This window comes from Malaclemys terrapin, chromosome 3 (assembly GCF_027887155.1).
Source record: "Malaclemys terrapin pileata isolate rMalTer1 chromosome 3, rMalTer1.hap1, whole genome shotgun sequence".
NCBI classification, from domain to species: domain Eukaryota; kingdom Metazoa; phylum Chordata; order Testudines; family Emydidae; genus Malaclemys; species Malaclemys terrapin.
In genome coordinates this window covers 2,653,010-2,676,609 of record NC_071507.1, presented here as the reverse complement: position 1 = coordinate 2,676,609, position 23,600 = coordinate 2,653,010, and the positions used below count along the sequence as shown (strand labels likewise).

General features: G+C 52.2%; 1 protein-coding gene across 2 annotated transcripts in view; it reads right to left on the bottom strand.

Moving 5' to 3' along the window:
• MERTK (MER proto-oncogene, tyrosine kinase) overlaps nucleotides 1-23,600 on the bottom strand; it is a 63,718-nt gene that overhangs the window by 35,473 nt on the left and 4,645 nt on the right. For both annotated transcript variants that reach the window (XM_054023970.1, XM_054023971.1), the window contains exons 2-6: nucleotides 17,214-17,655; nucleotides 14,676-14,776; nucleotides 14,204-14,377; nucleotides 6,271-6,357; nucleotides 3,284-3,399 (exon numbers count right to left, since the gene is read on the bottom strand). In XM_054023970.1, the coding sequence (XP_053879945.1) occupies nucleotides 3,284-3,399; nucleotides 6,271-6,357; nucleotides 14,204-14,377; nucleotides 14,676-14,776; nucleotides 17,214-17,655 (920 nt within the window). The remainder of the gene's footprint in view (nucleotides 1-3,283; nucleotides 3,400-6,270; nucleotides 6,358-14,203; nucleotides 14,378-14,675; nucleotides 14,777-17,213; nucleotides 17,656-23,600) is intronic.

Below are 23,600 nucleotides of genomic sequence, written 5' to 3'. Positions count from 1 at the left end.
TGTGCGCAGGGTGAGTACAGGGGTAGTTTTCCTGGCCGGCTCAGCCGGCTGGGGGAATCAGGCTGGCCGCTGGAGTAGCACGCAGCTGCGTAGGGCACCAGGAAATTTGGGGCAACTGATGGTGCCCCACGCAGCTGCGTAGTTTGCATATGGGTGTGGACGGCCTGTCTCAGTCCTACACAGTCAAATGTGCTATGAAGAGCCAAAGGGGCAAAAGAAAGCCGCCCTGCTCAGCCCTGCAGTCTTTTGAACCCGTCAGCACCGGTTGTGATGGGCCCGATTCCCAGGGGCGCTGCGTGCCCCCAGTCCTCACTGGCTTTGTCCAATCAGCCCCTCTGGAAGTCGGGCCCTTTACTGTTCGATCACAGTGAGAGTCAAGCAAGGAAGCGACAGAGAGAAACATGATCTTTGAAAAGCACCTGCATGACAACAAGTCAGATCTTTTTTAAGTAGATGGTAGGGCGAGGAAAGCACATCCCCTGAGACACCCGGACTCCAGACACTGACACCCAATTCTCAGAATATTCTGGGGGAAACCCTGCATCACACAGCATCTTCCCTCAGAGCGCTATCCCTGCAGTGGTGTTCCCATTAGCTTCCTGCAGACTGCTCACCGGGGGCCCCCTCAGTACTGGTCAAGGTGACGCACGGCACTTTCCAGGGACTCACCGCTAAAAGGGGGTTGTGGGATGTGATTTACACCGTCTTGTTCAGCGGGGAACATGGGCTAAATCGAGAGGGCCCAGCGCTGCCTTTGATACACATCCATAACTCCTACTGACCTCAACGGGAGGGGGCTGTGCATGTCTGAGGGTAGAATTTGGTTCACAAAATCCTAAGCAAAACCTTAGCAATATTCCTCCAAATAAGGCTGAGATACGTATATCTAGAACGTACGATCAGCGACCAAACATGCAAATGGATTTCTAAAATGCAGGCGGACTGGTCACGATTATGAATTCTAAATCCACCTGAGTCTTGTCGATTCTTTCCAGAGAGGGGCCGTCAGACACGGCTCATTCAGAACTGGAACGCAGGGCTCAGTTCCTGCTAGCTGGGGCAAGGAAAGCACCCGTTATTGTCACCGACAGGGTCAAAAACGAACTACACATTTGGCAAGACGGCATCACCTGCGCCAGGCTGAACAGCGAAGGAGGTGCGAGTACAGTGGTTGAGTCACCGCAGTCGTTCTTGCCAGGAAACACATCTTGTTTTCGGATTTAAAAGGCTATTTCCTAGTGACGGGTCATGTAAATTAAGTCACAGGAAATTCTTTGTCCCTCCACCCTACTTCCTGAGCTGTAGTAAGAATGGACCGTTAAAGGCTGCGCTCACATTATACTGGATGACATCCCCAGAGACCTTTCACTTTCACCAGCCCTCATACAGAGGGGGTTATGACGTGTCGTCGGCGGAGTCATTCAGATCCGACACCGTGGACGTGACTGAGGGCAAATGGATGGAAGGCTGGTCTTACTCACTATTTTTATTATGTACATTGTTCAACATTTTAATTCATCCACAGGCCAGGTGCTCTCAGAGCCGGGACTCCTGGGGGTGCAATGGAATGCTAAAGATGTCGCCTGACCCCGCTCGGATTCCGTCCAAGCCCCAGGCTAGAGCCGAGCGTACTCCCTCAGCCGTGCCGGGTGACTTTTAAAACGCAGATTTTAGCCACCACAATGCGTCTAAGCCAAAGGACCGTTTTCCTGAAAAAGGTTCAACCTTTGAAATGAGCGTCCTAAGCTGTATGTACCTGACTGAAGGGGTTAATAACGATGGGACATTCTGAATAAGCCACGGCACAGAGTGGCGTTTAGTTATGTACCACCCGGCATTTCCCTTAGCAAATCAGTATTCAATAAAACTAGCTATTATTCCGATGAAGAAAAAAAATGAACCCCTTATAAACAAGAACGAAATGACCAAAGAGCAGAAAAAGGACTGGGCCCTGGAATGCCCCCTGCCTTTCCAGGTTAGAGCTACATGGGAGCCACTTGCAGGAATGGCCCCAACGTGCCTATAAAGAAATAAATATCGTCACTCACTCAATCATTTATCAGGAAGCCAACTTCCTTCGGCTGGCCAGCGGAGTGCTGAGAGTGGAGAGGTGTCCTAGAACGTTAAGTCTGCCTGGGGGCACTTTGAAAGCTTTATTTTGCTTTTGACCTGCTTTATCGGCTTGTCAAACGGGACAGATATTAACACAACATAAACCTTTTATGGCTTCTAAACCACTGCAGTGGAAAAGCTGTAGCTGCCAGGTTGGATTCTCCCCACGGCAGGGGGAGTGCCCTGCCAATGGCCAGGACCCTGCTTTAAAAGCGCCATTCTTCCCGGCAGTCCCGACTCCAGCAGCAGTAGTGTTGCCTTGAGGCGAGCTGGGCTCTGAGTAGGATCTGTGACCATTTCAGACTCAAACATCTAGCATCGCCTTGTGAGCATCTGTCCGGGCGTCAGACATTTACTAGCGCCAACGCGCTCCCTCTGCCCAGTGTCCCACCCACACAGCTGAGCTGAACGCTGGGACCATTCGTGAGGGGAGGCCTCTTCCCCTGCTCATCACCGAATGGCTCTGCCACCCACCCCCACAGGTGCTACTGAAGCTCCAGAGGCCCCACGGTGCAATGCAGACAGGCCATGCAGTGGGAAAGCTATTTACACTGCTCACCCCCCGTGATGGGGGTGTAGGAGGGAGTGCATACCGGGCACTGCCCTGATGCGGCATCGTGGCACATCACAGCTGAGCCCTGTGCCACGCAGGGATCTACTAATCCCTGGGGAGCACAACCGCACGGGTGGGGCTTCCAGGAAACTCCGAGATGCCCCCAAATCCAGCGCCCACAGGTCCCACTGCCCGGCTGCAGGTGTCTGGCCAGCAGGGACCTCATGGCTTTGACACCCTGACCCCATGAGGGTCTTGACCCTTCTGGGACCCCAGACCACCAGCCCAGCAAGAGATGAGCAATGTGCAGATGGCACATGGCCTGCCAGCTGCTCCGCACAGACAAGACCCGTGTCTTTCGGCTGGTCCGGCAGGGCCTCCCCACCCGCAGATGGAACAGGAGCCTGTGTTCTTATTTCTCGAGCACGGAGACGGCCCGAATCTCCTCTCTCTTCCACCAGCATTGACCAAGTCATCTACCCGAGCGGCAATGCGGCTATCCCTGGCTTAGGCTGGTGCATGTGCGAGGAGAGACAGGCCCAGCCTGGCCTGCAGCCTCCTTGCCAGCACCACGCCACAGCAAACACAAGTGGCTCGAAGCACGACGCCAAGGCTTACCTGGAGGCGGCAGCTGTGCAGAGGCGAATAGCCGTCGAAGCCCGGCACCCAGGACACCATGAGGCTGTGCGCTGTTCTATTCAGGACACGCACTTCGGCCGGCGCGGCTGGAGTTCCTACAGGAGAAAGCCAGCCCCGGTCAGCTCTAACGCGGGAGAACACAACGCAGGCTCCCAGCCGGCTGTGGTGCGAAAACGCGCATGTGCAAGCTTTGTAGGAGAAACACCGGAACGCTGAACTCAGCGCTGTGGAGGCGGCAGAAGCCCCCGCAAGAGAAATAAGCCGTCCCGTCCCAGGGCTGTGTTGGGCCAAGGGGAGCGGCACCCCCGGTGGAAGGCAGATTCAAGCAGTGGCCTGACAGAGGGGTGGGGAGCAATGGCTTGTGGGGGTCCCTAGGGCTGGGAGCTTGCCTGGAACCCACTCATAGGGCACTTCCAGTGCGCACCAGCAGCGTCTCCACGGAGTAACTGCTGTGCTGCGGGTGAGTGCACTTTAGAAATCACCCCTGTGCTGTGCATGGCCGCCCCGTGCAGACAAATCCTAGGGCCGTTCTCATCTCTACAGCACGGGCGTGAGCTCGGGCGTGCTCGGCCCCGCAACGCGTGCTCAGCGCGAGAGCTTCAAGTGGGCATCACTGATTTCTCACGCCGTGCTCTGTCCCGTCGCCCCGGAGAGCTGCTCTCCCTGGCCAAGGATCACCTGCCCCTGGCCGCTGCCCACTCTGAACTGCAGGACACAGCTGGGTTGAGCCAAGCGCTGGTCAGAACCCCGGGCAGACCGCTGTCGGCAGAGCGCTGGCTGGAGCCCCGAGTCGGGAGTCTGGCTGCTGCGGGCTGGGCAGACGTACCCTCGGTGACAGTCGGAAACGTGTCTCCTTTCACGGGCCCGGCGCTCAGAAGCGGGTGACTGGATGGTCTGAGGGGGCAGGGGTGCCAAAGGGGTTAAGGGAAGGCTTTCTCAGAGGAGGGGGACACAGTGCTGTGTGTGAAGGCCGGGAGAAAGCTGCCTGCTGAGGGAGAGGGGGGCTGGGAGGGGGATGCAGCAGACCGCTGCCCTCCTCCTGAGCCCATCCCAGCTGCCCTGGAGATGCGACGCCCGGCGGGAGGGACAGGTCAGAGGCAAAGCGCAGGGCTCACCATTATGTTTATGTAACAATACACAGCATCAGCTTGCTGGTGTGTCCGGGTGCCTCCGCAGTGCCAGCGGTGAGCAGCAGACTGGGAACAGCGCCTGCCCATGCTTTACGCATCCCCTGTGGGGCCATGTTACCCGAAGGAAGAAACGAGGCCTCTGACCCTCCACATGGGCTATCTGCTCCCTGCACTCTCCCCTTTCCCGGTCTCTGGGACAGGTGCTGCAGGCTGGGCCCTGTCCCTGCCAGCCTGGGTGCTGCTGCCATCTGAGGCCTGGATATGGCACCCTGAGGTGCTGGGACGGGGGGAATGACTTCCCAGAGCCTGCAGCACCATCCCTCGCAGGAAGTCAAACACCAAATGGGTGAGTTAGTCAGATGCTCCCCTTTACAGCCCTAATTTATGGGGCAGACTTAAAAATAGAGGCCATCCGGGCACTCTCCTTCGAGGTACTCGGCCAGGCAGCCGAGCCCGATCGTGTGTGTGTGTGGAGGGGAAGGGGGGCTGCTGGCAAAGCCCTAAGGGAGTGACTGTGGCTGTTTGCAGCCCTCTGGGTCAGATGAGGGCAGCTGGCCGGGACGAGAGAAACCCAGCTTCGCAGGCTGGGGTGGGAGCGGGGACTCGTTCAGGAGCACTGGACACAAACTCCATGTGGAAACCAGAACGCAACAGACCGTCTTCACCTTTCCTGGAGCCGTCTGCACAGGCTCTGTGTCTGTGAACTGAAACCCGTGCTCTGCCTCGGCTGAGAGCGCGTGGGCTCAGGGAAAACACTCCCTTGGCCGCCAGGGCGACTCCGGCTTGGGAATTTCAGGAATTCCCGTCCCTTCCGATGGAAACATGGAGGCTGGCTCAGACCATGAAGGAAGGAAGGGAGGGAATGGCACAGCCCTTCTGAAACTCCCCTCGGTTTGACAGCTCTGCTTACAAGCGAGCTCTCGGGTGCTTCCTCCCCCAGTCACAGCCCTGCGGACGCCCAGCTTTCCAGCTAGCAGAATCCCAGCAGGGGATCCTTGCAGCCATAATCACCAGGGGGGTTTGTTGTTGCAGTGGCCAGCAAGGGAGGGAAGGCAGCATGCCCTGCTGTGGAGGGGAGAGACTCAGACCAAAGCGCAGACACGCTGTGCCTCCATCCAACTCTCAGTGCCTTAGGATTTATGGGGTTGGTGCATCTTGTCCTCTGGGGTAGGGGCAATACCTGCTCTCCCCAACAATACAACCTGCAGGAATCTCTGCCGTGGCCTGGCGGAGGTTTGAGACCGGCTTTGGAGCACAGCTACCAATGCAATGACTAGAGCTGGGAAGGAAACAGTTCTCCTGTCCGACGAGAATTTTTGAGATTTTTGACAATATTTTCCCACCCTGAATTGGGATGAAAACGCGAAACCTTGAAAATGTCACTGCCCAAAAATGCAAAAATATCAGACTGGGTCAAGTGAAACCCGGAGATCATTTCTAAAGGGTTTTTTCTACATTAAAAAAAAACCCTGAAAACAAAAAAATGTCAAACTATAAATCAAATTTTAAATGTTAAGACAACACGTCATTTTGACCTGAACAACTATACTTTGTTTTGTAAAATGTCAAAATGGGACATTTGGATGATTTCGAAACTTTGTTTCCCGAGGTTTTTCCAAAACAGATTGAAACTGACCCTTTCCGTGGATAGTTTTGGTTTTGATGAATCGGCAATTTCTAGCACAAAATTTGTTGTCCAAAAATTCCCAACCAGCTCTAACAATAACCTAATTCCACAGTCTCACCGCCACGCGGGCTCAGGTAGGAGCCACAGACAGTTTACTAGGCAGAGGCCGTAGCAGCAGTAGTGAGACAGACTTCATGTTCATCACTTACTTTTTATATTGATCTGCACTTCATTCGAGGCAGTTAGTCCTTTCCGATTGTGAGCTTCACAGCTGAATATTGCAGTTTCACTAAGACCTGCAGTAGGATAAAAAAACAGATTTAAACATTTTATTAAAGCTCATGTTAAAAAAATTATAGAATACATAGGTTGGGAAAAGAGTGTCTGTACACCTGGGTATAGTGCGAAGATCATCCACAAATCCAAAGTTAGTTTTTTAAAAGTCATCTGATACATTGAGTCCACTATAACCGGACAATGGCCAGGCGGTGGTGAACATTCGCAGGACAAAGGGAAGTCCTTTCACCACCCTGTATTTCTTTCAAGCTCATTTAATTTCACACAAAGATACCAATTCCCAGGTGTTGTTCAGCTAGCCATAATCACGCCTGAACGTCAACACACCTTCACACACGAGGAAGAGAATTTAAGGGGAGACTTTGCAGCTTCTTTTGTTTTTAAAAAGTTATTTTCTTTTCCCCATGAACATGAATAACCCATTTTTGCACGAACCACTTCAAATTTGCCGTAGGCTGCATTTCTGCACGTGCAGCACAGTAAGCAGGAGAGGAGAAAGTGGACATCCTGGTCCCAATGAAGCCAGGTGCTCAGATACTATAGTGATGAGCGCGGTATAAAAACCTATGTAGAACTCCCGCAGACTTCAGTAGGGCCCGGATTTCACCCAAATACTTTAACTAAGAAGCAGAGAACATAAGCGTGCGATGAAGGGGGCAGACCCAGTTCTGTAGTCCACAGCAGCAGCTGTTGCCCCATTTGAGAAATGGAGAGGCAGAAAGAGGAAGAACCCATGACAATAGCCTTTAAACCTTTGGTTGGTTTTTAAAGACTGCCCAAGTCATCCAAGTGCGATAGCAGCAGCAGAACCCCCCGGGATCCAGACGTGACCCCCACCCGGATAACGGTGCCTCACCCAAAACCTCACTTCTTCCAAACGGGAACACAAGCCATGGCCAGAACGGAGCATCCTGGACTGCTGCAAGGGGACTGTGCGTTCTGGGGAACGTCGCAGGAAGGATTTAACCCCCCACGGGCCTGCTGGTGCCGCTAGCTGCTGAAGCCCACGCTGCTCCACGGCTCTGCCCCCTCCTAAACACGCAGCAGAGGTGGCTGGCCTGGCAGTTTAAAGAGTCACTTGAAGAACTCCCTTCTTTTGCAAGACAGGTCCTACAATGACAAAGGCTGGCTAGCCCACCCCGCCGCTGGTTCTGTGGGCACAGGACCAAAGCTCCCCGTGCCCTGTGCAGCAACTGTTCCTAAAGGCAGGGGGACAAATATTTTAGTGCTAGTTTGGAAGGGCCCAGAATTCTGGCCTCTCCCTGCCAATCAAACCGCTCGACCCACCCAGGCCCACGCGGGGGTCGACAGGGAAGGGGTTTCAGTCGAGAGACCCCTGCTGGGAAAAGGGTCTGGACTGAGGGGCGCGGGTGGGGACAGACAATCTAAGGCTGACTGGCTTCTAGCTAAAACACTGGGATGAAGGCATTGCTTATGATTTGTATTGGCCTTTGCTGATCATATAGGAATGTCGGCAGTGCCCTTATCTGAACGGGCAGCTCGCCCAGTGGGACGGAGGCCAGAATACCGGGCGTTACTTCCAGAATCCAAGGGGAAGGGAAAAGTATGTGCACAACATGTTGTGGGATCCTCTGGATACCACAGTAGACTCAGAGTCAGGGCGTCCCCTTTCCCAACCCACTTCCTCCTCTGCGTGATCCTGCACGTCGACGCCAGGGACACGCTGTTCCTTGGCGTGCAGGACACAGAGACAGGCCACTGAGACCAGGGCTCTCCTTAGGAGTTTGGGGAGGGTGCCCAACCTTAAGTGTCTCACTTTAAATAACTCTTTAAGCCACTACCAGCCACTTCTGCCGTGGAGGGGAGGAGCCTAGCAACCCCTCTGCAGCCGGGCAGAGCTGCCCACCTACGCATTTTTTGCCAATGGACAATCTGTGTCTAAGGCAGGGATTGTGAAGATGCCGTGTCCCCGTCCACGACAGGAACTGCAGGGTATTTTGGGGGGAGGGCCTATATTTTCCTACTTACAGTGCCCCTGCTGCCTGCTCCAAGGACGGGGTGGGAAGCTGTAGCCCTCGCTGGTCGGAATGAGAGCTGGGGAAAGGAAACTTCCCACCGCACTGCTGGTGCGTTCTGCTCTCAGACAGACTCCCGGAGCTGCCTGCCAGCAAGCCCTGTTACAATCCCAGCACTGCTACTGCCAGGATCAATCACCTGCCCAGAGGCGCGCACTGGGGGTAGGGAAAATGGTCTCTCAGTCCATAGGCTGCTGCAGCACTGAAACACAAGCGCTCGTTATGGGCCAAATCCTGACCCTTTAAAGTCAATGGACGCTTTGCCATCAGCTTGGCCCTTTGTAAGTAGACTATTGCGTAGTGGGCTAATAAACCAGACCTTCATATTCAGAGCCTAGACTACTGCAGAGGGGCCAATGGGTTCCAAACCTAAAGGGTACAGCAAGGAACATAAGCACATAAGAGCGGCCAGACTGGGTCAGACCAAGGGTCCATTTAGCCCAGGATTCTGTCTGCTAACAGTAACCAGTGCCAGGTGCCCCAGAGGGAATGAACAGAACAGGGCAATTAGCGTGTGAGCCATCCCGTCGCCCATTCCCAGCGTCTGGCAAACGGTGAAACAAACCAGTGAGTTCTTAGAACTTGGTTCACTTTACATGTTCCCGAGAGTGGGCTCATCTTCCAAGCTGCCCAAATCCACAGATCTCCCCTTTCCCAACCTCTCTGTGTTATTGATCACTATTATCCCTTATTCCAGCCACACCCATACACACCCCCACATATCTACGTGCCACACACTGAATCCTTCCAAAAGACAAGGGCTCATTCAGTTTCTGCTCTGATCAGACTAGGAGGCAGAATATAAAATAAAAATCAGCAATGCTCAAGAGGACACGGCTCATTTTGATGATGGATAAAACTCTCTATCTCTAGGATGGGCATCAAGATTTCATCCACACTTGGATCCCCTTTACGATTATACAAGCAAAAGCTTAATGCTGGATGTCTTAATGATTATAGGAATATTCCCCTCATTAGATATACATCATATTACATCACCATTAACTAGAGTGTAGTTACAGAACTGTTCTAACTTTTGATATGACTAATTACCACCAATTCTAGCACTGTGCCTGGTATCTCTGGGGGGGGGAGGGGTTGAGAAGTCTGAAATGAAACATATTGCAGGTTTCTGAGGAATTCCTAGTTTCTATTTGTATTTTCATAATGCTTCTCCGCCTCCGACTGCTTCTCTTAAAGTTAAATATCTGAGGTGGAAATGTGGAGTTTCCTCACTTCCAATAATGACAGGGTGGTTACTATGGAGCTAATGTACCAGGATTCTAAAAGATAGACAGGAATTTGGTACGAGACCAAAGGGGCAATACTGAGTAACGCAGGCATGAAGGACAGCTTCTGGTTACAGGAATTAATGGTAATGACAGCTATCAATAATTAGAACTGGGCTGTAACTACAATATAGCTACTCTTTAATTACCAGACCGGTATTATAAATACGTAGGAGAGAGAGAGCCTGGAGCACGGGACCTGGTGCAAGATTGGAGGCCTGACCCAGAGGCCGTGAACCAAAATCAGGCCCTGGATTAAAGCAGATGTTTACAAGTTTACTGTCTGATACGTGTCCTTGGCAAAAGTATTGCTAAAACACAGGCATTTCTAAGAAGCAACAGATACTGGGTATATGTGAGAACACACTCCAGAAGATTAGCCCAGGGACATCCCGAACTAACACCAGATAAGAGGATGTTTTGTCCAAGACACCTGGAGCATAATACAAAGGGAGGCAACAAGCAGGTGTCCTGAAACACGTGAGGTGGCACGGAAGTTGTTTGTCTCGGTCTGTAAAGATTGGGGTACCTCACCTTAACCCTTTGTGTGGCCAAGGGGGCATCAGAAAGTCCTGCTGCACACTGGGTACTCGTGTTTTAGCATACCTGTAACCATGGAGCCAGGGTGCTAGGACTATCTTGAGGGCAATAAACCTGGCCGAGTGTCTTTGTCACTGAACCGTGCCAGTGGTCGTTCTTTCTGGGTAGTGCTATCGAGATCTGCTGAACCAACTGTTTGTGCAGGGCTGGGAGAGCGCACGGAGAGAGCACGCATGCACCTAACTGACAACAAAGTATACCCACCGCCTACTGAAATTAATGACAGATCCGACTAGCTCTAACAGTGCTCCCAAGCCTTTTGCACAGCGGTGTTTGGCAGAGATAATTGCCTTCGCTTCCTAGCCGTTGACTTTTACTAGTGGGACTTAACGGTTTGCAATCGGCTTTGTGCACGTTTTTGCAGGTTTCGTTTCCAACATTCTCTCCTTGGGATATATTTTTCAGCTGATGTGATGTTATGGACAACTTTCCTTATTCACGCTCCTGTTCTCACAATGGTAAGGAACGCCTGGCACAATAATCCAGAATTGTTTAATGGGGAGCAGGGGTTACTCACTGGCTTCCTTCCTGCCTTACTTTTACATATCTCTGAAGTTTTCCTGTTTTCAATTAAAAATCCCATAAAACAAGGCAATCCTTGTATTTCAGTCCTATCTGCCTGGCAGAGCTGGGATTTCCCAGTGTTCTTTTCAGTGGTTTCAAAACGCTTTTGGAAAGAGGATTTATTTTTACCTTCTAATTTTCTAGGCCATAATCCTGGGGGTCAGGGTCTTACACTGAAACCTCTGCTCAGCCAAACAGCCCTTACTCAAGCAAGTCGTCCCTTTGACGCCAATAGGGCGACTTGGGTGAGAAAAACTGCTCCAACCATCAGACCTAGAGTTTGCCAAACATAGACAGAAAATGCAGAAGGGATGAGTCAGATCTTCTGGTTTTCGCTGCCTTTTAAAATCTCTCTGGAGCCCAAGACATGCCAGCTATAGCATAGCGCGTGTACAGCTGGGAGTGAATCAAGCAATCCCCTCTTTGCTCTTTTATGGCAAAATCCTCCTGGGTTTTACATCACAGTGAGAATAAGATCAGTTCCAGACAGGACGTGTCTCTCTCCCTTATTCACCCTGGTTTGCCAGGTCTCATTCCCCTCCCTACCTTCCATGCATATCCAAGGCTCTTCTACATCCCCATTTGTTCTCGCTCCTGGGGTCCCCTGGCGGGCGGCAACAGCAGAGAGTAACCAGGTATGATCTCAGCTACACTCATACCCCTGTGAAACTCCAGGGTCACGCCAGCCTGTAGTCCAGAGTGACACTCAGCAGGCACCTCTAGGGAACCCTGCCATGTGCTAACACTCACCCCACGGAGCCATGAGTCTGGGGAGAAAGATGAGGGCCCTGATTCTTGGCTCGGTGCAATTCGGAGGAGCTGCAGTCCCATAGTTGCTCTGACCTACACTGGCTGCCAGTGGCCCCAGGGGAAAAGCCAGCCCGGGAACCCCAGTGATCCTGCACCCACTATAAGCCTCAAAGATCGCTCAATACACTGACAGACTGAATGCACCTCATCCAGCTCCCTTGTGTGCCAGCCTAAGACAGCCCACCTCCCTCCCAGCCCTGCCTGTTCTCATGGAAGCTCACAGCAGGCGTCCCGAGGATCCAGCCCTTAGAGGAAAGGAAATACACGCAGTGACCCTGCCATGGAGAGGACCCAGCTACCACGCAGGAAACGCCGCTTTCACTTCCTCATTTCATTTCATTTCTCCCGCCCAGCTCCGCCGTCTACACAGCAGTTTTACAGCCCCGTGAGCCTGAGTCAGGTGACACGGCCCAGCTGCATGGAGGGCAGGGGTGTGCGAGGGGGGTTAACTGCAGTGTAGACAAACTCTAAGGAAACCGCTGTGTGGGCTGGTGGGGGAACTGACCCTCAGAAGCACCACAGCAAAGCTAGAGCCACCCGCTGACTTCCCTTGCGATTCTGGGCTCTCTGCACCAAGACGTGCATTTTCTTATCGGAAACAGCCTTCTCCATAGACTCAGCGCTTGCAGTTTCCCAGGGCTGCTGGCTGGGATGGTCTGTTTGTAGATGGGGGAAGGGGAGTTTGACCGCAAACCTCCTTGTCAGAAGAAATTTCTAACCCTAAACTACTGAAACCGGCGAGAAGCCCCCAAACCAGCCCGTTTGCTTCATGTGACCAAAGCCAATCTGTATCTCCCAGCGGGGAGACATCACCTCTGTCCCCCCCCTCGGGGTATGACGAGCGTCCCCGTCCATTCCACTCCGCAAGCCGCGGCTCCGTGTTCCTGCCGGACTTAAGAATGGGGATTGAGTCTGCTGTCCCGCGCAGGGCCCTGGAACCGCAGCAAGTGGCACTATCAGACAAGCCTGAGCAACGACTCTGTTTTCACCCTCACCATACTGAGCCTGGCGGGAAAGGCAAAGCAGGGACTTTCACCTCAGGAACAAGACGACCGAGTCAGCTGAGTTAGGGCTCCCTTCACCGCCTCTCCACGCATTCACTCCAAGCGTACGGCATTGTGCTGCCACGCGAGAGGCCACGATCACAGGGACGGTGCAAAATCTTCTTACCTCCCAAATAATTCATGGTCCAGCTCATTCGAATCCGCGAGTCAGCTGAGCTGACGTGGTTTCATTGTCCACATGTGGGAGGAGATCCCTGACAAATGCTGTAATATCCCTGCTCTCACCACCCACCCAAACTAAACCATGGCGTGCACCGAGGTTGAAGCCAGTTCAGGTCGCTGGGCTAATGTCTTCACTGCAGCGTTAACTATAGCACTTGGACCAGCCTAGCCCGGGGGTGAGTGTCACGCTGCAAAGCTGCACTTGAGTTCCGGTGTCCTCACTGGTGTGGCGCTCACCTGGGCGTGTCACACATCCCACGGTTCTTTGTGCTGAGCTACTCTCCTGTGAGAATGGTGGGAAAACTTGTCTGTCCTTCTGGCACATGGGGTCGGGGGTAGGAGGAGTTGTGGGCGGGCCCTGGACCAGCCCTAGAAGAATTTAGCCTGCATCCTCGCTGCCAACCAGGTGGGTTATCAGCCTCACAGGGGCTCTAGCCTATAGCCCCAGACGGGCCAGAGAGCCTGGGCCGAAAGCAGCATCATACTCAGCCAGAGTGCGAGTGGCTGGGACAGGGGTTGGGGCAACACCCCGGGAAGAGCCTGGGTTAACTCTGCAATGAAGACATACCCTTAAGGGCAGCATGCACCCAAACAAACTCTCCACAGCCAGCTAAGCCTCCTCATTTAACACACCATGTTCCTCACTTCCACTGATGGGCGCTAGAACTGGGTCCCACGTGCGCCAACGTGCAGAGTAACGCAGCGTACGCACCACAGTCCCCACCACCCCATGTAACAAAGCATCCACCCTGACCTCAGCGGCATCACCACGCCGGTCTGCTAGACAGCCCTGCACCGGGGAAGCATATGACGCAGGAAGAGCTCTCGATTTATAGACTTCAAGGCCAGCAGGGATCAGCACAATCTGGACCGGCCAGGCCTCCTGCAGCCCACCAGAGACCCGCAAACCATCATTTCTGCATCACCCCCTGGTGGGGTCAGAGTTCAGGTTTTGCATTCTAAGGTGGTACTGAGGAATGGGACGTGGCATGAACCCTGCTAGGGCAACGTGTCCATCAGGGCGGGGTTCGACTCTTTGTATATCCGTGCAAGGATGTAACCGTCCAGTCAACACGAGAGCGAGTCCTGCAGCCAGATGAGATCACGTCTATTGCAGAGCAGGATGGCTGAAGGCAAGGGCCATTGTGTTCCTAGCTGCTTCTGCGGGCCAGCCGTTAGCCAGGCGCACCAGCCAACCGCCCGCCAGCAAGTTCAGTCGGCGAACGCCAGCCAGCCAAGCCGGGCAGCCACGGAGCTTACCATGCTCCTGTTGCAGTGACAGCCCCCAGTGCGCTGAAACAGCCCCCGGGCGACACTCACCTGGCAGAGTCAGGACGGAGGGGGAAATGTACGGCTGGTCATTCACCCTGCTGCTGTTCCGAAACCAGTAAATCTGCACGGGCTCCGGGGGCCCCATCGCCTGGCACGTGAGGTTGAACGGTCTGTTCCTGGTAACGTTCAGACTCTCGGGCTGCCGAAGGAAGTGGGGGAGCCCTACGCAGAAAGGCACGGAGACAGGCACCTTAAAAACACTTGCAGCAATAACACTAACAGCCAATAACGCCCAGGTCTGCAACAGTGGCTCTCAGCACAGGCATCGTGTGCACTGGCACCTGCCTCCCACACTGAGTAGCCCAGCCCACTCCACCATCTCCTGCTCCTGGATTGCTCGCTCTCACCCCAGTCCAGCTTCTGCTCCCAACTGCCCAGCCCCATACACAACCCCTGCCACAAGCTCTCCTGCCAGCACGCTGGCATTGTAACTAAATGCCTCTTTCAGGCCCCGGCTTACCCTCCATCTGGACGAAGATGGGGTCTGACTCAATTTCCTCATTGTGGATTTTCAGTTTGCAGCTGTAGGACCCGTTATCAGAGCGCTGAGCATTGGTTATGCTGTCAGGGGAGAGGAAAGGATTCACCTTGAGACTTATCACTGGCACAAAAGACAAGAAATGCTGGAACACTTTTACGCTGGATCTCAGTAAAGTGTTACCCACAAAAATGGCATTAAAAGAATGTTACGCTTGCAAAGTCAAGCACTCAAAAGATGCAACCTTCTTGTGCATATGCATTATGGTACTGCCTTTAACTGGACTCAGACTTTCAGGCCAGACGGGACCATCATGATCATCCAGTTTGCCCTCCTGCACAGTGCAGGCCACCGACCCTCACCCACCCACTCCTGTAACAGACCCCTAACCTCTGGCTGAGTTCTGAAGTCCTCAAATCATGATTTAAATACTTTAAGTTACAGAGAATCCACCCTTCACACTAGTTTAAACCTGGAAACGACCCGTGTCCCATGCTATGGAGGAAGGCGAAACACCCACCCAGGGTATCTGCCAATCTGATCCAGGGGAAAATTCCTTCCTGATCCCAGACATGGTGATTAGTTAGAGCCTGAGCATGTGGGCAAGACCCACCATAATTACTGGATCACGTGCTTTTTTCCCAGAAGACCCTGCTTCATTCCGTCCACAGGGTGGCCGGAGCTCACTTACTGAGCAGCTGCCCAGTAGGCGGTTTTATCCTCAGGATTTAATGTGTGGCTCTAGGGTTGCCACTGTTCAAACCCTGCTCTGAAAACAGAATTATTAACGTCCTTCTAGGCTTCTCTCTGGTGCTCATCGGCATCGCTGCCGTAGTTCAGTGCTTCACGCATTTCTTAACGTTTGTTTTCACAATGCCCTGGGAGGGGGGGCACTATGACCCCCACGGGACAGGAGAAGAACTGATGCATAGACAGGTTACGGTCACAAGTGTCCACAATTTGAGACACCCAGGACCTGATTTTGCAGAGGACTCAGCATTAGATACGTTCCAAGCCCAGCTCCCAGGGACTTCAGTTGTGCTCGGAGAACTCAGCACTTTTTACATCAGTCCCCAGGGTCTCATCAGGCACTTGGTTAACGAGGAACACAAAATTAGTGACCCCCTGTGTAAAGTCTGGTTGACGTGATTTGCCCAGCATCACACAGGAACCGTGCGGCAGAGGCCCCCCCCAACCTCCCGTCTCCTAGTCCCAGTCTCCTTGCCAAGCCAGTCCCTTTCGTTCAGCCTCCCCCACAGCAGCTCCCAGCCCCCGTCTTCTCCCCTCTCCCTTCCCCCAGGCTCCTTGTCCCAGTCTCTCCCTATGGCCTGGGGATGGAAAGGCCTAGGGATAGCATTTTCCAAAGCACTTTAGGAGCATAACCCCATCCCCTTACAATGGGACTTAAACTCTTAGGTGACTTTAGGGGCTTTGAAAATGTGCCATTGAATCATTTCACGGCAGCGATGCTGAGAAGAACCTGATGCATGCTGGGAAGTTTGCTTTGAGACCGGCATGTGTGTTTGTTTCAGGACTGTCTCACAGCCGTCCTGTTACAAACGACAACAGTGAAAAGCACATCTCTGGGGCCCGCTTGTAAATGACAGTCATGGACAAGCTGGGTTTTTCCGTGGATTCAGAAGCTACACATCCAACATACAGCGTGAGTGGGAGGAGGAGTGCGGGAGGGGACGGTATCTGTGGGGGTCTATGTTTGGCTTAGTGGATCTTCCTTTCCTTCTCCTCCCTGCACTGTGGGTTTCACGCAGCCGATTCCCGCCTACTGAAGGTTATGCCATGCTGCTGGGTTTCGCTGCGCCCCCCCTATGGTCCTGGGTCCTTGCTGAATGCCATCACCAGTGGATCTGACCCTAGGACAGAACTCGGTCCCCTCCGAGAGCCAGCCCTCGCCTCCGGGTCCAGCCATCCTGGCCGCAGTGGGACTGATGATCTGCCTTCTTTAAAAAAGAGCCAAGACGGGGGGCTGAGCTGACAGCAATCCCCGCCCCTGCTTCATGCCGGACCATCTGGGAGCTCTAAGCCCCACCCCCTCTGTTCCTTGATCTGTGACACGCGGGGGTCTGGGTTTGCTTTGGGGACACTGACTTAAAGCAAAGGGCGTGTGGGTGAGCCTGTGTTTTCTGTCATCACCGGATTCCTATTTTCCATCACGCAAGAAAGGGTTAAAACTAGCTTTTCAAGTCTGCCATTTTACCTGCCTGACAAGTCAGGAAGGGTGTGACTAGCCTGTGGTGTTATCAAAGACTGGGACAGCCAAACTTCCACCAGCCCTGACTGTTACCCTGATCAGCAAACACCACAGCCCTCTCCCAGCAGAAATCTATTCCGGGGCCTGACCCTGCTGGCTGAGGGCCAGGGGCACTATTCGCAGTCGTTCTGCAGGGATCTACGGGCAGAGATAGAAGCTACCGGGCTGGGCTAGAGGTTTTAAGCTGCTAAGTACTCTCGAACTGAAGATGGCAATCAGCGAACCACCTTTTGAACAGCTGGCTCGTTTACCTGAAGGTAGAGATCATTGTTATTTCGTCATCGTCCATGACCTGGTAATGTCGAGCGGACACGGGGCCAGGCTCCTGCAGCTCCTTCCCATCTTTCCACAAGGAAATGCTAGCAGAGTCTTGGTTGAATAAGAAACGGGGTCCCTTAATTGAGCAGTTAAACGTGAAATCTTTATGCTCATTAATTAATATATGGCCTACTGTGGGATTGAATTTAATTAGCGGTAGAGAGTGGGCTGGAGAGGCTCCGTCCAAGAGAGACGCATTGGCCTGGTCAGGATACGACTCCACGGAGGGCGTCCGTGCGTCGGCTTTGGGGGTATTGCGTGTGGTGGTTTGAAGGGAGCGGGGGCGTCGGGGCGCAGCCAGCCAGTCCACCGACAATGCTTGCGTGGATGGCGACAGTTGGGGCGTCCTCCTCTCCTGCCTCGCCTCAGGGTTCTCTGCAAAAGAAGACCCAGGTTTATGACCCCACTCATTGCCAGCAGCGAGCTCACCGCGGTACTCGGCGTTCTGTGTATCTCAGCAGCCCCCAAGTGCCGACGTTTCTATTCTCCATGGCCTCACCCCAGGCACAGTGGCCTCAGACACACTCCATCCCCCACAGTGGAGCAGACCCAATACTAACGGGACGTCTCCGCAGAGACCCCCAGTCTCTATGCAGCATGTGTTCATGAGCCAGACCCTCGGCTGGTGAAGCTCCACCCACCAGTCTGAAATACCATCCACGGCAGCAGAGACCCCCTTCACCAATACTGCCGAGCCCGGCCCCTCGCTCAGGCAATGACAGCAGGGCTCCTGCTGCAGCCGTACTGCAAGTTGGGGGGCTGGGGAAAAGGGACACAGCTGTGTGAAGGGACTGGCCTCCATGAGTGATGGCTCCTCCCTTTGTGGATCTGTGGGCGCCCCTCCCCACGCAGCCCTTAGATCTGGTGGGGTGGAAGGCCTCACCCCCTGACAACTCGGTGCCCCCGAAACCCCCTCCCCCCCGAGGAGAGATGCGTAAAGAGAGCACTATAAAGGCGAGGTTCAGCATTTTCGCCTCCCGCCATACTCCTGGTGTTTTCCACAGGAGGGGTGTGTCTGGCCCAGATGTTACGGTCAGTCCTATCCACACCCCTCTAGTGTCCCCAAATGTCTCCTTCGCTGCAGTATAAAACCTGACCCAAAACAGTCCATGCAGACCAAAAAGCCAAAGACAGCCACATGCAGATGTGTCATCTAGAGTAGACAACCAGCCACGCTGCAGACATCTGGCCGGCCCTCTTCCCAGCACCCACCGACTGAGATGCCGCCATTAACACGAGGCTCCGCGTCTCCCATGTTCTGGTTCCAATGCACCCCGCAATGAAGACAAAACCGGTATTTCCCTGGCTTTGCAGAATGCCATCCCATTAGAGGGCCTCAAAGCACTGCAGACATGAGCTATTTCCTTTCCTGCCTCACAAGGCCTTTGTAACCACTGGCAGTACCATGGAAGTCAGTGGGGCTTGGGGCAGGGGTTTGCCCGGGATGGACTCGAGCTCCTTCAGGCAGGGAGCACATCTCCTGGGTGTTTGTACCGTGTCTGACACAGTGGGGGTGTGATTCTGATGGGGGCCTCTGGTGCCCTGCAATGGAAATGTCAGACGATGGGGAGGCACAGACGGACGGAAGGTTGAACCTGCATGGTCCTGGGGCACAGTGCTGGGCAAAAAGGCCAGGAGCAGGACAGAGAGCGCACGGTTGTACAGCCCCCACGTCACGCCTGCCTCGCAGCAGAAGGAAGGTCTAAGGGGAAACGTGTGCCCTGCTTGGATTTACACCCATGTCTCCTCCACCCACACCCTGCCCCACTCTGACCCACGCACGCTAGTGCGAGGCAGGAGCTGCTTACTCAGCGCAGAGGGTTATGCTATCACCAGAGTTGCAGGACCAGCTTCAGAAAACATACCCGCAGGGTGTGTGTTTAGCCCAGTGGGTAGGGCACTCGCTTGGGGTGCAGGAAACCCAGGCTTGAATCCCCACTCTGGAGCAGGGACTTGGCCTCAGTTTTCTCTCTCCCAGGTGAGCATCCTAGTCACCAGGCTCTAGGTCAGGGATCAGCAACCTTTGGCATGCGGCTTGCCAGGGTAAGCCCCCTGGCGGGTTTGTTTACCTGCCACGTCCGCAGGTTTGGCCGACTGCGGCTCCCACTGGCCGCGGTTTGCTGCTGCAGGCCAATGGGGGCTGCGGGAAGCGTCGCCAGCCGAGGGATGTGCTGGCCACCGCTTCCCGCAGCCCCCATTGGCCCAGAGCAGCAAACCACGGCCAGTGGGAGTCACAATTGGCCGAACCTGTGGATGTGGCAGGTAAACAAACCGTCCCGGCCCGCCAGGGCGCTTACCCTGGAGAGCTGCGTGCCAAAGGATGCTGATCCCTGTTCTAGGTTGTTCTGGGATGGGTTGATCCCTCCAGCTGAAGCTGTTACACTTTGTATAGATACACAAATACTCACTGGGCCAGCCAGGTGACAGAGGCACCCACCTGGATGAGAGGGGATGTGATTCAAATCCCTCCTCTGAATGGAGCAGTCAGACCTGGGTCTCGGCATTGCCCTGCCCAGCGGGCTAACGGGCAGAGCCACACACCCCTTTCTGAAGAGGACTGGAATGAAATGTTCCCGAGGACCCAAAACAGGCTTTTCCGATTGACTGCCAAATTCCAAAAGTGTTCAGAACGGAACTGAAGATTTTTTCTGACCAAAATGGGAGGAAAAAAAACCCATTTCTTCGCCCAGCTCTAGCCATGACCGGATGGCAGGCTCCAGGACACAAAGTGACTCTCTGACGCCAGGTGGGAGAAATCGATTTCTGCTGCTGAGTTACCTGGTCAGCTCAGGTGGCTCTCGGAGCTCCAGTTTGGGAGCATACAGGGACCTGAGTTTTCCCAAGCAGAAAGAATTCAGTACAGGGCGATTTCAGTGAACGCCCCTAGGAAGAGAGCGAAGCTCAGGAAAACACTTGGGCTGAGGTGAACGTTTTGCAGTTGCTAAGTTCACAAAGGCAAACCCCAGGAAGTCGAGAGGTTTAGACCAAATCCAACGAGAGCAAGCGCACGCTGTGCTAGGAACAGGGTGGGAATGCCACCTGATTACAGATCCCTCGGGCTGACATGAACATTGGTCCTTGCATAGCCTACGCTCACCCTTGGTGACAGCCTTGCACTTGCTGCTGTGAGCTGCCCAAGGACTTGCAGCATCATAAACTCCATGACTTCTGCAGGGTCACGCGGCAGTTCTCTGGCAGAGCCGCGGAGAGAACCACAACACTGAAGGACGGACTTGCGGCTAAAGCCGGGAGTTGAGGCCTGGAGTCTGTAAGTCCTTTAGCCTCTGTGCCCTTATCCCCATTTTATAGATCATACTTCACACAAGTGGTTAGTGATCACAAAGGGTTGAGAGAGCTGTGGTTGGAAGGCAATTGTGGCAGGGTTCTTCTGCTGCGCTACCCCTCAGCAGGGGTTAGAAACCTACAGGGGCTACAAATTCATTCCTGTTGACTTGTTGTGGCGAGTTCAGCTTGTAAATCCCAGACTGGATATAAAGTGCAGTCGGTGGGAGGGATCTAGGGTCTGGGACACAGTCATGTTCCCAGGAGAGACCCCAGGAATAGCCAAGCACAGGCGGAAATGCGTTTTGTTGGTATTTGTTGTGACTGTATTTGCTGGATTTTGTTAAGCGTTTCAGAAGCCAAACCCCTAGCCAGGCTTGCGGGAGCTGACATGGTCCAGTGTCACCAGAGTGTTCAGTGCAGGGTGGGAACACCAATCCCCCACTCCCAGAAATATGTGAACTCCCAGACCAAACACACACACACTTCGCTTAACCTGGAACTGAAGTTGTGTGAGACCTTCACCACGTGCCTTCACCAACAGACCATGCTGCCTGCACATTCCGATCCCTATTTTGTAACCTCAGGGTATGTCTACACCCCAGTTAGACACCCCTGACTGGCCCGGGCCAGCTGACTCGGCTAGGGGGCTGTTTAATTGCAGTGCAGATGTTCAGGCTCGGGCTGGAGCTTGGGCTCTAGGACCCCGTGAGGAGGGAGGGTCCCAGAGCTTGAGTCCTGACAGCTACAGGGCAATTAAACAGCCTTTTAGCCAGTGCCCCTGGAGGTGTCTAACTGCAGTGTAGACACACCCTAAACGCCTGGCTGGTCGATCACAAGCGACTGCTACTTAAAGCTGCCTTAATTGAGCTCCTTTTATAGGAAAATAACTGAAGATTAGGACGGAGAATTGCCTGTAAATGCCGATTACATTTCAGGGTGGATTTAAAAAAAAACATTTACATTTTTTTTTTAAAAAATAGAATTTTTAAAATTTTATTTGTTATACTAAGTTTTTCTTTTTAAAAATAAACCTGTTTAACATGCACTCTAAATTTAATACAAAACATGTTAACGCCTAAATTTATTATAATCGCTTAAAAAAACGTTTACAGAAAAAATAAATATGCAAATCCACGAGCCTCTATCCAAAACTCTAAGTGCTATGGAAAAGCAGCCTTTAAAGAAAGAACTGGGGGAGAAACATGGAACTTCTGAGGTCAGGCTTTATAAAAATAGCTCAGTGGGTCAATGTAAGTAACTTTAAGAGACTGTCTCATTTTTAAGAGACTTACGCAAGTAGGAATTTAAGTACCAGTCACTTTCACTTAGACGTATTTGAAAATTTGTTCAGCTTAATTCATTGACTACAGTGAATCCCTCTGTTCCTTTAAGAAATCATTTAGTTGTAAATGCAAATCATGTTTTGATAAGAGAAGTTTATGTATCCAAAACATTTAAGGTCGTTTTGTTTAATAAAAATAAATTGTATTTGCTGTTGTGTGTAATTCCAGTTACCATCCTAATGCAGTTTGACACAAATCATGAGCAAAAAAGTTAATTATCTAGTAAATAAGCAATTATTCACTGTTTTCTAACACACTAAAATATACAGTTAATAAGAATCTGAAGATATTAAGCTATATAATTGCTTAACAAATGTATATAATTATAGTGCACCCTCGTAGGTAGCAAAACAATGTACCAAATCTAATGTAAAGGCTCTACTGAATTGTAAATCAGCATTTTTTAATGGTTATGTCAACCCATGAGAATGCACCTCTCTTTAGAAAATTACACATAAAAATGGAAAAGTTGCTTAAAATTGGTGATTTAAATCATTGCTTTGAATCACCTTGATTTAAATCAGACCACCCAGTTGGTTTAATCTTTCCCAGCCCCACATTCCACCAAAAAAAACAAGGAGTACTTGTGGCACCTTAGAGACTAACAAGTTTATTTGGGCATAAGCTTTCATCGGCTACAGCCCACTTCATCGGATGCATGGAGTGAAAAATACAGGAGCACGTATAAATACATGAAAGGATGGGGGTTGCTTTACCAAGTGTGAGGTCAGTCTAAGAAGATAAGTAGACTAGATTTGCAAACATTTTCCCAAGCAACCCTCATAGCAACCTCCTACAAAGGTTTCATTTCCCTCCATCCTTACATGGTACTTCACCTTTGGAGCTATTCATTTGAGTTTTCCCCGAGATTGATGGCACTCCCGAGGCCAATCTGGCATCAAACTAAAAGTAGCATTTTAAAATAATTTCTCAGAAACAAAGTTGTGTATTTTAAGAGACTAGATCTGGAGAATATTCCCCACACAAATCATTTTACTAGATTATTTTTAAAAACTTCTATTGGATTTGACAGGCAAAATACACTACTGGCTGGATGAATCTGCCGTGTTGATGGCAATACAGTTATGGCTGCTTACCATCAAGTCATGGAAATGCAGGGCTAGAAGAGACCCCAAGAAGTCATCAGGTAGCCCCCTGCTCTGAGACAGGACCAAGAAAACCCTGAGAGCATCCTGACAGGTGTTTGTCCAACCTGTTCTTAAACACTTCCAATGATGGGGATTCCACGGCCTCCCCTGGCAGCCTATTCCAGAACTGATCTACACTTGTAGTTAGAACGTTTGTCCTCCTAATCTCCCTTGCTACAGATTAAACCCATTGCTTCTTGCCCTATCTTCAGTGAGTCAGGTTTTTTAAAAACCTTTGATCCTTTTTGTTGCTTCTCCTCTGGACTCTCTCCAATTTGTCCACACTTTCCTAAAGTGTGATGCCCAGATTTGGACACAGTATCGAGCGAGACAATGACCTCTCATGTCTTACAAACGATACTCCTGTTAATACACCCAATGATATTAGCCTTTTTCACATCACATTGTTGACTCGTATTCAATTTGTGATCCACTATAACCCCCAGACCCTTTTCAGCAGTACCACTGCCTAGCCAGCTATCCCGTTTTGTAGCTGAGCATTTGATTTTTTTCATCCTAAGTGAAGTACTTTGAACTTGTCTTT